This window comes from Bombus affinis, chromosome 14 (genome assembly GCF_024516045.1).
Source record: "Bombus affinis isolate iyBomAffi1 chromosome 14, iyBomAffi1.2, whole genome shotgun sequence".
Classification (NCBI taxonomy): domain Eukaryota; kingdom Metazoa; phylum Arthropoda; class Insecta; order Hymenoptera; family Apidae; genus Bombus; species Bombus affinis.
Genome location: NC_066357.1, coordinates 8,710,059 through 8,726,206, shown reverse-complemented (window position 1 = coordinate 8,726,206; position 16,148 = coordinate 8,710,059). Strand labels below are relative to the sequence as shown.

The following is a 16,148-nucleotide window of genomic DNA, read 5'->3' as shown; positions in this document are numbered from 1 at the left end:
TGTAAATACGTATCGAATAATTCCGAGTATACACGAGCATGTCTACCAACCTTTAAAGTCACTATCTGCTTCATTCGTGGTTAACAGAAAATATTATCAGATCGGTTAAGGTTATAAGTAACGAAAAACAAATATATATTTCTGAGTTTTTATTAGGAAACACTTATTCATAGGCTGTAAAAGCCTATTTGATGTTGAAGAAAAAATTTACGAACGTAAATCGAAATATTCCTGTATTGGAATAATATGGCTAGAACCAACTTCAGAGGTGTGTCATGTTTGCAACAAACGCGGTGTTCTTTCTTGTAGTGCGTTCAACAATTTTTTAAGTTAATATTTCATAAAGGATGCTCGCGTTAGGACCTAAAAAGGACGGTGGACCCAATACGAAGTTTTTTGAGTCCCAAGAAATTCTTACACAACTCGATGGAGTTAAACAATGGCTTTTGAAAAACTGCAAAAAGGTACATCCAAATGCCCGGCGTCGAAGTATTTGGTCAACTGCTTACTAGTTTATGTGCTGTATTAACAATCTTTTATTTTACTTTTTAATTATTCTATTATTCCACCTATAATTTATTACAATTATATTTTTATTTTCGAATTAATGTAAATAGTAAAAATAATAATAAAGGTTAATATCATATATAGATTAACTATTTGTTATATTTATTTTGTAATAAAATATTGCTTTTATGCACAGAAATGTTATTTTCATAATGTAGCATGTGAATATTTTATTTTATTTTATAAATTATATGTAGAACCACACATAAATGTATATATATATGATATTTATATATATTTAACTTAATTGAATGTTGTGTGTGTGTATATATATAATGAATATAAATATAATTGTTTGAACATCTTTTGATATTTGCCTTATACCTCTCTCAAATATCTTTTTAGTACGTTCAAACGGATCCTCCTACTAATAAAAGCTTAGCTACATTGATAGTACAATTACTGCAATTTCAAGAAGATAATTTAGGAAAGAATGTTTCAAAACCTCCAATGACAAGACTTCCTGTATGTATTTATTGGTTGATACAATGGAAAGTATCTTTTTTTAAACTAACCAAATCATTTATTAAATTTTCAGATGAAATGTTTCTTAGATTTTAAACCTGGAGGTGGACTATGTCATATTCTTGCTACAGCATATCGTTTTAAGCAAGAACAAGGATGGCGTCGATTTGACTTCCCCGTTGGAAAGGTAAGTATGATATTATAAACATAATTTAACAATTCTTTACACATACAAATAAATGTTGTTTTTTAGTCAGGATCTCGTATGGACAGAACAGTGGAAATGTTAATGGCAGCTGAACGAGCCTTGGTACAAAATCGTTGTATGATTATACCAAGTGTATATGTTAGACCTGATGTAGATAAATCAACTGCTGCGAAAGTAAAAGAAGCAGTTCGTCGACATCAAGGTAGTATTGTTGAAAATGAGGCAGATGCAACGCACATAATTTACCCCCCGGTTGACCCTATGGAAGAAGAGTATGCACGGCCTTGCATGAGACGAGAAAGATCTGTTCTTCTTCATTGGTATTATTTCCCAGATAGTTATGATTCTTGGACTGCATTGGATCTTCCTTGGGATTTTCCAGAAGGTACGCTTACAAATACAAACATGAAATCGATATACAAAGTATCGGCAACGTGGGCGTTAGATTTAGATCAATATAACGAATGGATGAACGAAGAAGACTATGAAATAGATGAAAGTGGTCAAAAAAAAATACATAAATACCGACTTTCGGTAGAAGATTTAATGGCTCAGCCATCTCATCCTCCGCCTTCAGCAAAGAAACCAAAACGGAAACGATCTCCTAGTCCATCACCGAAACCGGGAAAGCGTAAAAGCGCAAGAGGGCCATCAGGTGTCCAGAGTACTTCGTCTTCGTCGTCACTTACGGCTCCAAAAAAATCACGCGGCGGCGGTGAAGAGGAAGATGATCTCACCCAAGGAATGGAAGATCCACCGGCGGAACCTCGGATTGTAGAAGTAGTTGCAACTCCTACAAATCCTCCTGTAACTGGTCAAGGTAACATTCCAACAAGCGGCACTACTTTGGCTACAACAGGCAGTAAAAAACAAGACAACGAGCTTCAACCGCTCAAATCTGGTAATATGGCAGACTTGGACGAACCTATAGAAGGAGATAAGGGAAGTTCTCAAAGTACTCAAGATAGGGAAGAACGAGACGCAAGCAAAGAAAGAGGAGAAGGAAATAAAGGAGACGAACCAGAAGATAATGTTACTGAACAAACACATCATATAGTTGTCCCTAGTTACTCTGCTTGGTTTGATTATAATTCGATTCATACTATAGAAAAGAGAGCTTTATCTGAGTTTTTTAATGGTAAAAATAAATCTAAAACACCGGAAATTTATCTTGCATACAGAAATTTTATGATTGACACGTACAGATTAAATCCTACAGAGTACATTACATCGACAGCTTGTAGACGGAATTTAGCAGGCGATGTTTGTGCAATTATGCGTGTGCATGCATTTTTGGAACAATGGGGACTTATTAACTACCAGGTAGATGCAGAATCAAGACCGACACCTATGGGACCACCTCCGACATCACATTTCCATGTATTATCAGATACTCCATCAGGTTTAGCCCCGGTTAATCCAAATCCTCCTAAGACACCACAGCCTTCTGCTGCGAAGACATTACTTGATTTAGAAAAAAAGTCATCCAACTTGGGAACAGAGGAGAAAGCCTCAGCCGGAGTGATGGCAAATTTTGGATTAAAAATCGATCAGTATTCGAGAAAACCAGCAGTTTTGAAAAACAAACAAGCTGCCGGCGCTACTCGCGATTGGACAGAACAAGAAACGCTTTTACTATTAGAAGGACTAGAATTACACAAAGATGATTGGAACAAAGTTTGCGAACATGTGGGTTCAAGAACGCAGGATGAATGTATCTTACATTTCTTACGACTTCCAATAGAAGATCCATATTTAGAAGAAGGTGGACCAGAAGGCTTGGGTCCATTAGCTTACCAACCAGTACCATTTTCTAAAGCTGGCAATCCAGTTATGAGTACTGTAGCATTTTTGGCTTCGGTCGTTGATCCCAGAGTTGCAGCAAGTGCAGCTAAAGCTGCTATGGAAGAATTTGCAGCCATTAAGGACCAAGTACCAGCAGCTTTATTAGATCAACACTTGAGGAATGTTCAAGCTAGTGCTAACTCTGATGGTAATTAATTCTTTTCTTATCACAACAGAGTATTGAATAACTTTGAGTAATATCCTGAAATAATAATTATTTTTCAATTATTTAGGTAAATTTGATCCAGCTGCAGGATTAGCACAATCAGGTATAGCTGGGACAGGTCCACCCGAACCCCCGGACGATACAACACCACCTTCAACTACTGGAAACGTTCCAGCAACAGTGGCCACATCTCCACATTCGGCAACAGCAGCTTCTATGGAAATGAAAAAGGAGGAACAAGAAAAACCTAAAGAATCTGAAATTGAGCAAAGTCAATTAGATATAAGTAAAAAGGAAGATGAACTAAAAGAAACCGAAGAAGATACAAAATCAACTATGGATGCTGAAACTATGGAGGCGAAAGAAAAGAAAGACAAGGTAAATTATTATTTTACGATGTCATCTTTATTAAATATTATTATATTTATGCATTGTCTATTGTCATCTTTTTTCTTTGTTATAGGTGGTGCGAGACGCTCAACTCCAGTCTGCAGCCGCAGCAGCGTTAGCGGCAGCTGCCGTTAAAGCGAAGCATTTGGCAGCTGTAGAAGAACGCAAAATTAAATCTTTAGTAGCGTTGCTTGTTGAGACACAAATGAAAAAATTGGAAATTAAATTACGCCATTTTGAAGAGCTGGAAACTACGATGGAACGAGAACGCGAAGGTCTCGAATATCAACGACAACAACTCATTACAGAAAGACAACAGTTTCATTTAGAACAATTAAAAGCCGCAGAATTCAGAGCTAGGCAACAAGCGCATCAGCGTTTAGCCCAAGAACAGCAACAGCAACAACAAAATCAACACCCTACATGGCAACCTACTGCACAGCAACAACAGCAACAACAGCCACCGAGTCCACAACCACCAGCTCAACAACCACCACCGCACACACCTCCGCAACAGGCATAATTTTTGTGTAAGTTACATATCATATTTATAAATTTTAGTTATTGACCAGCGTAATAGTGTAATATTTTATCGTATGTCGATAGAATGTATGAACATAGAATTTTCAAGTATAGTATTTTGCAATATAGAATAATGTTCATTTTATTTCCTCTCTTTTAATATAACTAGATATTTTTATAGACTTTCGTGTCATAAAAATGCTAATTTTTATCGAAATTTACATAATTTAATCGCGTATAAACATATACATAAGATTACGCAATGACAATTACAATTCATTTGTTTTGTAGCCATGTAAGAAAGATATTCGAATAATATTCATAAAAATTTCGTATAATTCAATCTATAAAGCATGATTATGAACCAGTTCTAAAACTAGATCAGTCATAAGTCGCGCACATTCGGCTCCTCCTCGCGGCGGTACTCGAGCGCTTTGCTTCCCTTTACTTGTTTCTGATTCTTCATATAAATCTGGAGCTTCGTTGCTTTCGCACGTACTAATTGGCAAAATATCCAATGCAAGCCCTGCACCGAATCGGCCGCATCGTCGTATTTCTTCGTTTAATCTGTACATGATAAATAAAACAGGAAGATTAGAGGATGCACTAAGAGTAATCGTTTACAAAATTTATCCGTTATCTTTTTCAACTTATGGACATATTGAGCATGATATTACTTACAGTTCCCACATTACAGATGGATCTATTGGTGGCTGTTTTGGATTAAGCGTATGTAACGAAGACATTAGGTGGAAATGATAATGTTGAAGGAGCTGTGTCATATGCGTTCGTCTAATCTCTCCATTTGCACAGCAATACAACAAATTCGCAAGATCAAGGGCAAGTGAACCAACTCGAGATAGTTGAAAATCAACTAAATAGACATCCTGTAAAGTCCTAGCATTAATCGTAATTTAAGATTTGACCCACTTAAATTGTACTATGCCCGATTTCTATTTCCTAGGTTAATCTAATCGAAATTCAATCAATATTGATATTCATGTTCGAATTATTTCTGCTTCCTAAACGAAGTGAAAAAACTAAGATAAATATTTTTACACTATACTTATGCCTGTGCTTTCTTTTTTCTTGTTTTAATAAATTTTAGTAAGTATAGAAATAGAATTTATAAAAATCCCAACTATATAAATAATGGAAAAACATGATTTAGTTATACCATCAAATATGGTAACTGACTTGACTGAATCTGAATAATTTCTATTTTTATGAAATAGAAATTTTATAAATTACAAGTATTTTTTCTTTAACATTATTAAAATGCTACTTGTACAAGACAATTGGTAAGAAGCGGAAAGAACGTAATATCTAAAAATCTTATAAATTAATGAGTAATAAAATTATACCGAGAAACATTATTTCTTGATTCTTCGATTCCTATATAGTAGAATTATACAACGTACGCGTGTACACACAACACTTTTTGTACATTTTGATACAACAATATATGTAAATAAGATATTAAATATTATCTACATATAATACTTACTTCTTCATCTGGATTAGTCGAATCATCTTTAAATAAAAAATTATTAGTCCAACAATCACCATGACAAAAAACTGTAAGAGGACCTTGCATGGCTGCAATTTCGCTCATGGTACGAAAAAATACATCATCGTTAAGAAATGCTCGTAATTTCTCCATTATCTCGAGTCTCTTGGATTCCATGTGAGGAGGAAAACCATCAGAAACCATTCTAATGGCATTCTTAGCAGCAACATGATAATATTGACGATACCAATCCTCATTTTCTGTTCGAAAAAGGGCTTCTTGTATACCTTGACCTCTATTTGGATCTGTCAGTCTTGCAAATTCTTCCGGCCTTGTACATCCATATATACACATTAATATACACACTTATATAAAGATATAATAATATAACATAATAATAAATAAAGAGGAAAAGACAATATTATTTGACTTGCCTCGTTTCTCTAAGAGTTAGGCTGAGCGCATGAAAACCAGCTAAAGCTTTCAACGTTCGTTTCAAATGCTCAAGTTGTAATCCTTTTCTTCTGTCTTCCATTTTAAAGCCTCTTTCTCGTAAATCTTCCATAGCAATAAGATCAATTCGCGCCGCGTATATTTTTGCGACTCCTCCAAAAACTTTTTTACCATTTGTTTGTAATTCATTCAGAGCAGGCCACACATGCGTATAAAATGCTACTTCGTTTTGAAATAGAAGTTCGCTTTTAAAAGCTTCACGATGTTCTCTTGATCGAGGTAAAACTTTGTAAATAATCGCACGTTCATAATTGACCCATTCATGATTTTTTATTTGTTTTCGACCTTTTGCTCGAATACGATATAGCATAGATGTATAATTGTCACCTCTTCCTGAACCGAGTTCTTCTTCCAAACTGGTAATTTCCACATCAGGTTCATCCTTTGTTATTAATTCACGCACAGATTCTAACGTAAGACTCACGTGTCCTTCCTCATCCATCACTCTGATACTAAGGATAAAAGTTATAACTTTTAAAAACTGTGAAGAAGAAATCAGAAGAAGAAATTTCGTGTATCTATAAGATTCTTGAATCAATAAATATCGTAACACTTTAGCCTTTGAACGTGGACGAGTGAGTTACGATGTTGAGCAACGATGCAGGAAATAAGTATTTGAGTGACGAGAGAATAGTACCTCCCACTGTCGCACAGCATAATTTATTAATCGTAAGTACCCTAACTAGGGGGGCAAGGACGTTAATACATATCAATCACGCATGTAATTTCTATTCTTTGAATGACAAATTGATTGAAATTCTTACACATATAACACAAATTTAATGAAGAAATTGAGTCAGTTTCATAAATTTTATATACCTCAATGAAACATTTAGATTTACAATTGCAAGAACAATAATAAAAAAAGAGAGTACGTAATTACATAATTAACATAATTTTTTCATAATTAATTTGATTGTTCGGTATCAGAGGAATTTAATGCTTCCGCCCCAACTAAATTAATCAATTCCTTGCGATAAGCATCCGTTAATTGTGGAAGATTTTGCAATTTTGTAGCCATTTTAATAATATGTGGAAATCCTGAATTTACAGAATACTCGAGAACAAGCTGTAAAGATAAATGCCTTAAAGTTACACTTTAAATTCGAAGAAGCTAAACTAATTCTAACAAACTAACTAACAAGCTAAAGAGATTATAAATATGAATATACATACAAAAGCTCCCAAAATACATTCTTTTGAAATATAACTTTCAAATAATTCATTCACTTGTATTTCATTCATTGTTGGAAGAAATAAATCTGATTCTTTAGTAATATATGTCAGAACTTCAATACTTTCTACTATATGACCACCATGCAACAATATTGCTACTATACAAGCTGTCTTGGCATTTTCAAGTGGAGTATATGTTCCTGATTTTGTTTCGATCTCTGTCTGTCAATAACAAATTGTTTATTTTTATTACATGTATTTTTTTGTCACTTAATATTATAAACAAACCAACCTGGATTTCATTCCAACACGCCCAAGCTGCATCCATAAAAAACGTTTTAAAAGGTGAATCAGCAGGCAAAGCATCCATTTCTACTAAAGATAATACTCTAAGTTTCAATGAAAAGTCTGTGAAACATAGAGTACTTATGTCTAACCATAATCTCTGTAGATGTTTCATTTGAATTTTTTCTTTATAATATCCTAAATGTTTTACGATAGCTTCAAAAATGCGTCTTGGTGGCACAAATATGTTTGGAACAAGTTTTTCGTAAAATTTGAAAAAGTCATCAACTGTACTTGTTGATAATACTAGTGATATATACGAAATGTAATAAGAGTTTTCCTATATAAAAAGCTTTAATATAAAAGGGCACTAAATTGTATCATCTAATATAAATATTTAAATTAAAGAAACCATACTATTGAAGCACGTGAAATGAATTTACAATTGTCTCCTATCAGAAGAAGCTTATGAATCATATCACCAGCTTTTCTATCGTAGTAACTATCAGCTAAATACATAGCATATTTAAAAAATTTATCATCCAGTAGATCTTGAATACTAAAACTTTTATTTCTTATTGAGTGTAGAATATTTACGAAATTAGCATACGCATTTTCATCTGCAAAAGAAGGATATAATTAACTATTGTAAATAAATAAGATTAAAAAAAATACCATTAATAAGCTATAATTACTGTGTTTTTGCGTAAATATCAGTATCATATAATAATACGTTGCTGGTGAAAATTCTATGTTCATTCGTTTGAAGTCCATAAACAAACGTTGTGCAATATCTTCATCATTCTTCAGTTGTGCTACTACAATCACATGAAGGGCAGCATTCAATGTTTTAATATTTGGTTTAATCCTTTTCTTATTTATTGTATGAAGAATATCGAAAAAACGTTCCATTTTCAGTTCATGCTTATAACCAAAAGTTTCTGGAATCAGCGCCAATAAATAATTGCAAGTAGTAATATTTAATAGAATATCTTTCTCTTTGCATTCGTGATACAATATCCAGGCTTCATTTACCTAAGAACATAAATTATAAATGTATTGTATGATAAAAATGTGCAAAAATTCGTTCAAAAATTAAAGTTAGTATACTCTTGAATGTTTTGCTAAACCACATATCATAGTGTTGTAAGCTACTGCTGCTGTTGAAGAATCTTGCATTTTTAAAAATTCAAACAGTTCATTGATTTCTGACATATACCTAAAATATGAAACTATTGAAAATAGTAAAATGTAAGTGTGATTCTCTATTTTCATTATCTTTTTTTACTACTTACTGCCAAGCGTATTTATCATAGCTTTGAGTAAACCACTCTTCTAAACGTGAAATATTCTGTGAATTGGTTCCACTGTTATAAAAACACAATAATTCTAAAAGTATTTGTTTTGTATCATTAGAAACATTATGGTCTAACAACTTATAGACATGCAAAGCTTCAGGCACTATACGCCTGTATATGATACGTAGAAGTATTTCTTCTGATACCTGACTTTTGTCAGTATACGTTGAGAGTGGTATAAATGCCTTAAATACAAATTAAAAATTACTTATGTTTAAATACACCAAATATAATATATGCATGTTATATCGATACTAAATAAAACATACTTCAATTTCTGGCTCTGAGAGATGTTTTGGAAATAAATCTCTGTGTTCATTATGAATCCATTTTGCAGCTTTTTTGCCTGCCTCATATGATAATGCATAAGCACGGTAGTTTCTTTTCCTCAGTGGAAGTAAATAAGGATCATCATGATATAAATAATTGTTGTTTGTAATAGAATCTTTTGGTATTGTCTGTTCAAGAGCCTTTTAAAAAAGGTACAAATAACAAAGTTGATATATATTTCCCTTGATATATTTTCTACAAAAGTAAATTTTTAATATATTTACCTCTAAAATATCCGTAGGACCACGTTGTATTCTAACTGGTATTTTAACTTTAGAATTTGATACTGATAATGAAGATTGTAACCTTTTTAACTCAACACATGAAGTCCTGTGAAACAAATAATTTATTGATATTAAGGGGGAAAAATAATATGATGTGTATTATTTAACAAATAATAATATTTTTAAACTTTTTACCAACTTGAATAAATTATGTCAATGTAGTAAACGTTACTAACCTATCTAAAAGATATCTGAGGCGATTCATTATAAATACCTTGTTTAAATACTGTTTATAATACAAAATCTTATTATTTAAATATTATATAAAATGTAATTGAAAATCGCAAAAGTTAAGATATGATATATAAATTTGTCTGTGAAATTCCATGTACTGTGTCTTTACTTGAGACTTGTTTCTACTTGAACTAACTTGGACATCTATTTGGTTGCCTATGTGCAGGCTATACTTTGTTTTGTATTTACAAAATTAGATAAATTAAGAATGTTATAAAAGTTTTATCGAAAAATTTTTACAATTTTATAAATTTTTACTTAATTTGAATTCGATAATAGCATTAGATTACATATTACGAAATACTATTTTAATATTCCATCACACCACTGAATTTTGATCTTTTAGTTGCAGTTATATCTTTATGATAAAATAAATCAATTATTTGAATATAAAATTAGAAAAATTTTGAATAAAATAGTAGAACATAAAGGAATATTAAAAAATTTTACTTTACATAGAAAGTAGATTTTAGAACATTGATTGTGCGCATTTATTTATAACAATAATTTGTATTTCTAAATTTTTTATACTAAACTGATCAAATAATGATGCAGTTTATAAAACAAATCGAATATTAATTGATATTTAACGAAATAATCGACATTGATTGTTTTGAATGTAAAACATTTCAAAAGTAATCTTTCATGAAAAAGATTTGCAGAACCAATATGAAAAATAGACAAATTTACTATTTGCTATTATTTAAATATTGTTATGCAAAAAGATTACATAAACAAAATTGTAGATGAATAACAGTATATACATATTTACATTGTGATTAAAATAGTAATGTACAAAATAAAACAAAATCGATCGCAAAACTGACACTTCAGAAAACATGGAACATTCTAATAGAACATGGAACGTGTAAAGAAAAATTTCCTTAAGAATTATGTTCAACCCTTTCTTATTAAATACTTCGACGCATCATTTTTATCTCTAGTTTTATAAGAACATCATATATACATATATACATATGTATATGTAATAGATGAATATGGCAGCTGCACCGTCGTATCTACAAGATAGAGATTCATTTCTTTCAGCGCATTTATTGTTTAGCATATGAATAGTAAATACACGTATACGTGTACATACATACGTGTGGATGTTGAAGTATACCCTTTGGCATATTACAAAGAATTGAATAAAGTTTATAAGGAAGCCAAAACCAGTCCGCGAAGAGAAGCAGTTCTCTGCCGTGAGAATATGCGTGCGCGTAAACGTGTTAACATGTAATTGTATGTGCATGTACGTATACTATATAGTGCTCACATAGGGAAGAAGCCAGGTGTTTTATTTCAAACCGTGGGACTCTTAAAAGGGGATGCTTACACCACGTCTTCTACTTGAAGAATATGAATGAAAAACAAAATTCGTGTTTCACCGACCAACAAGAGAAACGACATTAGCTCGACTACTTTCATTGTATTTTCTTATTCGATCGAACGTAACTTAACCCCCAGTCCTCTCGTTTTTCTCTTCTTCTCTTTTCAGCTAATTTCCTCTTTTCCTTGTATTTCACTACAGTAAAAAGAATCAAACCGTACTTTAGTTTGAATTTTTAAGCAACAATACATATCATATTGTATTTGTATTACTTCGGAAGATGAACAAAGAAATATCGAACCTATCATTGTCCATCACTTTCTTCTGTTCTATTCTTGGTCGAATCATTCGCGAATTTAACGAATTCGATCGTGAGAAAATGATACTATGAAAAAGGAAAATTGATTCCTTTTCGTCTACAATTACAAATAAATTTTTAACGATCTTTAACGGAACTAAAGTTAAAATCATCCAATAATTATTGACTTCTAGAAGCTTATGTATATGATTTGAAATTTACTGAACGAAACAATGATATGGGTTAGTAAATATATAGATATGAGTAGAAATTAATAGAATAAAAGTTCTCAACTTATTCATCGATTTTTAATTTTTATTGCGATATACTTTAAAACTAAGAGAAAGAAATTTTTGCGATATTAGGATTAGGATAATAAATTTAAGATAAAACGAACTTCATTTTTACAATGTTTTTTATTATTCCATTTCACACATAAATTTTATCTAAGTGTAAAGAATATATACATTTGAGATTTGTAATGTAAAATTTGACATCTGTCACTAAAATTTAATATATTTAGATGTTACATGCCACTTATTTGGATATACCCATACGTAACATAAGGAATTTAGGGCATTTTGTCCTGTCCTTTTTTATTTCTAAATAAAACGAATATCAATATACATAAATAAACAGTATATTTTTATAGTAACAAAAGTATAGTATAGTAACAAAAATTTTGTGTACATTAGCTTTTCGAAGAATGAATAATCTGAAGGATATTTTAGTCCGGTATCGGAAGCGCAACAGATGATAGGTCGAATAGATCTAGCAGGCCGGGACGAGTGCAATTTGATCTAACCTTCAACAAATAATGCCCACATCCCAACCTGTTAGTATCCTCGACGAATTTAGGTAAAATGATTACCATTGTCTTCTTGTTGATCCTTTTTCCATCAATATTTATCAATCGTTGTTTGTTTCTGTCTTCTACGATGAAATATAATGCATTCCGATAGGCCGGGACAAGTGCAATATTGAGAATTATATTATAAAACATTGTCACAAATCTCGGCCTATCTTCTATGCAAAATAACAGATAAATTCTCGTGCCAAGATAAATTACAATAGAACAATGAAATTTATATATACAGCGAGGTTGCGTAAAAAATTATTTATATAAAACATTTGCTTCTATTAGGTTATAAGAACAGTTGTGTAATGATTGGAAACAAAAGCCTTCGTCGAATCTTTGTGTAAACACTTGTGCTCTTGAAAAAACCCCTATCTTACAATCAGGTATTTTCACACAATCTCTTCGATTCGGTCTTCAAATAAGACATTTCCAAATCAAAGAGAACTCTATCCATTTTAATTTATTTATGTTATGAATTATGATAGATCGTGTGCTAGTATTATTTTGTACACGAGTTTGGGTCCACTACAGCTTCGTGCACAAATATTACGTAGAAACTGGGTAAGATTAACATACAAGGTACGCGTATAATTTTAAGTCAAACATTATTCGAACACTTTAATTTAATATTAAGACTTAAATTTAAAGGAGGACCTTATAATTTTCTTGGTTAATCTTCACGCACATACCTACGACGCACATTCGATCAAACGGTTTTCTACAGTTTCGGTAACTACAATTTTCAACAACCCATTTCCTCGATCTTGCCTGTTTTCGAACACGATAATAAAATAGCAGGTAGATAGTGTTTGTAGTCTCCTATTTAGTAACCGTCACAGACATATCGCAACGAGTAATACACATTTTGACAAAAACACGTTGCCGGTGTACACCCTAACCCCCAAATCAAAATAAATGACGTTTTTCGCCGATTGCCAATATCCCGCGCTACGGTTATCTTCTCTTCCTTACCCCTCGTCACGTCCAATGTTTTGTCCCGTTTCGTCCCGTTTCGTCTTTCAACTAGTTGGAAAGTGCGATGTAAACGTTGTAAAATCAACGTTGAAAACCAAACGATCCGAGCTTATTCGTCCACTGCACGACACAACGTATGTATCACGATTTATTTTAGAACAATACATTGATGATAACTACGATGACAACGGTAATAATAATATTAGCGATTACAACAATAACAAGACGTAAACTACTTCCGTTGAGCTCGTGTTTCTCAAGAAGGAAGCACGAAAGACGTGACAACATCCCACCCAGAGAGTTCTCAACAAACTGCTGCTCGTGACCAGGTGTCTCTTCTCTTTATTCCTTTTGGGTCCCAAGTACATGAAAGCCCCCAGCTATATAGGTACCCCTAAGGGTCGATGGTGGGGGCTTATTCTTATTTAACAGCAACGAAGCAGGAACACCAGCAACAACCAACTTTAAAGCTTCCCTCTTTTTCTTTTTCGTGTCCTTTTCTCGATCTCTTTTTACTCTCCGTCTTTCTCCGTCAGTTTCTACCTTCAATTCTTCCAACTTCCTCCCCTTTTCTTCTCCCATTTGCTATCTCTTTCTCTTTCTCCCTTTCTTTTCCCTTCCGTCACCTTCCTTCTACTTTCTTGTTACCTATCTCTTTCTCCTATTTATTCGAGTGGCTTTATTCTTTCTTTCTATCTTACGTTCCTTTCTCGTCCTTCTTGGGCCACTTTGTAGCGCAGATCTATCGTTAAAGCCCGCCAAAATTGTATCAGCTGTCCTGAATTTTGCTCCGCCTGTCAAGTACGTGACGTATACGGTTCTTCTTGTTCTGTCTTTTTGTTAGCTAGGTGTCCTATGGGAAAAAAGGGTCAGCCGAATCTTACAATAGTAAGGCTATTACAATTTGCGCAGTGGCACTTTTTGTGACGTTTTAAAAATATCGTTTCAAAATTATCGTGCATAACTCATACTAAATATGCATAAATACGTAATAGCTTATTTTTAAATAAAAATATATTTTTACTTAAAATAAGTCTTTAGCTTTTCTGTATATTTGTTTTAAGAAACAAAGCTCTGTTGCAGTTTGTACTACGTAGTTGCTGGTACGAATGATTAAACGTGCGAACGTTGAACATATATCATTCAAAACTTGGACAAAGGAACATCAATAGTTAAATATCTTCTTCGATGATAAAATATCATTTTTTCTAGATTATATATGCATCTGATAATTACCTTAACTGCAAAGTTAAATTGTTGCATTTATACTGCATATAACATAGTTATCAATTATAATTCTGATTCCAATACATATAACTTAATTTTTAATAGATTTGGGATAGAATAATTAAATTTTTGACAAGTTGATGAGATCAACTAATTTGACCGTAAACTAAATGAATTGGATTTAACACCTGGTTCTGTCATTTTAGTATACATTCATAAAAACATGTATGTAAACACATAGGATTGAAGTAGCAAAAACAAATTCGAAAATGAAACTGAAATATTTTCCTACGAAGTACGCGATATGTTTAATTGAAAAACAATTTGATGATATAACTATTTGATCGAGTTGCTGTAAGTTTTCAAGTAAGACATTACCTTAGTGTCATTCTTTGATTTGGCGTTGACACGCGTTGATACGCAAAAGAAGAAAGAAGATTAAAAACAGAGAATGATTGAGAACCACTTGTAGGAGGACAGCTGCCGCAGCGAGCGCATCTGCTGTCGGTTGCGCGGGCACGCGCGCTTACATATCCTTATTCCTATGTTGGTCTATACACTCTATATAGATGTACACGGGTCGAACGCATACGGTACTCCTCTGTTCTCTTTATTTCTACCGTGTTGTTCCATCCTTTTTTCGCTAGTCCTTTCCTTTTCCCTTTCTTTCCTTATTTTTGTCCGAACATTCGCTGCCCCTCTCCTCACCTCCTCTCTCGCTCTTCTCATTCTTTCCTCCTTCCCCTCCTATCTACCTGTGTCCTTCGTTCATTTCAGTTGGTTTCTTTTTTCTCACCCTTCAAACTGCGACATCGCAGCATTCGAATCCCGTTTTCAATATACCTTCTAGCAAATGCGTCTTCTCGTTGTATTAGGGGTTGACGGACCATCGTCTTCCCTTTAATACCGTTCAGAGTAAGGATTTATAATCCATGAAAGAGAGGGTCTACTCGTGTTTATGGCATATACGATGGCTGTTTGATTTCGAAAGGCTCGTACACCTAGTTCATAATACAGAGCTTACGCGAGCAATAGGGTTTTCTACGGTGTGTAACAGCACACGATGCAGCTTGCCATACAGCCGGTACGTAGGCCGCCGTGGTACCCGAAAATTTTCTTTGTTCCCATTGTTCAGCGAATTTCCACCGTGCTTTTACGATAGCTACGTCTCTTAGAAAATTGTTGAATTTCTCGACCGAGGGATTTTTCCATCTGCTTACCTTGTTCCGCCTTTATTTCCTTCCTTCTTTTTTTCTTCTTTATTATCCACGAAAACCCTCGCGGGATTTTAAGTTCGGCTCTTTTGTTCCTTTGCATACCTGCTCTCGTTGAAACGAACTGATGCGGTAGTTATTGGTATGCTTCGTTTAAATTTTTCTCAAAATTCACTGAGTTTATGTACTACGTTTATTTTCAAGAACGAAAGAATGTTAGTAGAAAATTTGTCATCAGTACTTAATTTTGCAAAATGCATCTATGATTCTTATCTCTAGTGAAGAATAAAATTGAAATCTGTTATAATATTTAAGGCGATTTCTTGAATGTTTAGCGTGATGCTAAGATTAATGTTAGGTCAATTTCATAGAAAGTTAGAATTTCTTTTCTG

At 33.0% G+C, this 16,148-nt stretch overlaps 3 protein-coding genes across 6 annotated transcripts; 1 reads left to right on the top strand and 2 right to left on the bottom strand.

Annotated features, from left to right (window-relative positions):
• The first annotated feature begins 72 nt into the window (after nucleotides 1-72).
• Nucleotides 73-5,539, top strand: LOC126924526 (SWI/SNF complex subunit SMARCC2). 2 transcript variants are annotated; one of them, XM_050739118.1, is made up of 7 exons: nucleotides 73-464; nucleotides 913-1,032; nucleotides 1,106-1,219; nucleotides 1,286-3,233; nucleotides 3,319-3,629; nucleotides 3,715-4,171; nucleotides 4,861-5,539. In XM_050739118.1, the coding sequence occupies exons 1-6, from the start codon at nucleotides 348-350 to the stop codon at nucleotides 4,162-4,164; spliced, it is 3,060 nt and encodes a 1,019-aa protein (XP_050595075.1). In that variant the 5' UTR covers nucleotides 73-347; the 3' UTR covers nucleotides 4,165-4,171; nucleotides 4,861-5,539. The 2 variants fall into 2 exon arrangements, with proteins under 2 accessions (XP_050595075.1, XP_050595077.1); XM_050739120.1 differs by lacking the exons at nucleotides 73-464; nucleotides 913-1,032 and having other exon boundaries at nucleotides 1,290-3,233.
• Nucleotides 4,280-6,771, bottom strand: LOC126924536 (uncharacterized). Its single transcript, XM_050739152.1, has 4 exons — nucleotides 6,108-6,771; nucleotides 5,671-6,004; nucleotides 4,845-5,050; nucleotides 4,280-4,730 (listed from the first exon to the last, which is right to left on the bottom strand). Exons 1-4 carry the CDS (start codon nucleotides 6,626-6,628, stop codon nucleotides 4,508-4,510), a joined length of 1,284 nt encoding a protein of 427 aa, XP_050595109.1. The 5' UTR covers nucleotides 6,629-6,771; the 3' UTR covers nucleotides 4,280-4,507.
• A 211-nt stretch (nucleotides 6,772-6,982) lies between these two features.
• On the bottom strand, nucleotides 6,983-11,074 carry LOC126924529 (protein PTCD3 homolog, mitochondrial). Of its 3 annotated transcripts, none has more exons than XM_050739130.1 (11): nucleotides 10,953-11,074; nucleotides 10,829-10,872; nucleotides 9,560-9,665; nucleotides 9,275-9,475; nucleotides 8,943-9,190; nucleotides 8,758-8,866; nucleotides 8,343-8,682; nucleotides 8,065-8,267; nucleotides 7,655-7,987; nucleotides 7,363-7,584; nucleotides 6,983-7,255 (listed from the first exon to the last, which is right to left on the bottom strand). In XM_050739130.1, coding segments are annotated over exons 2-11 (1,926 nt in total). In that variant the 5' UTR covers nucleotides 10,831-10,872; nucleotides 10,953-11,074; the 3' UTR covers nucleotides 6,983-7,093. The 3 variants fall into 3 exon arrangements, with proteins under 3 accessions (XP_050595087.1, XP_050595084.1, XP_050595085.1); XM_050739127.1 differs by having other exon boundaries at nucleotides 10,957-11,001; XM_050739128.1 differs by lacking the exons at nucleotides 10,829-10,872; nucleotides 10,953-11,074 and adding an exon at nucleotides 9,796-10,072.
• Nucleotides 11,075-16,148: the final 5,074 nt, after the last annotated feature.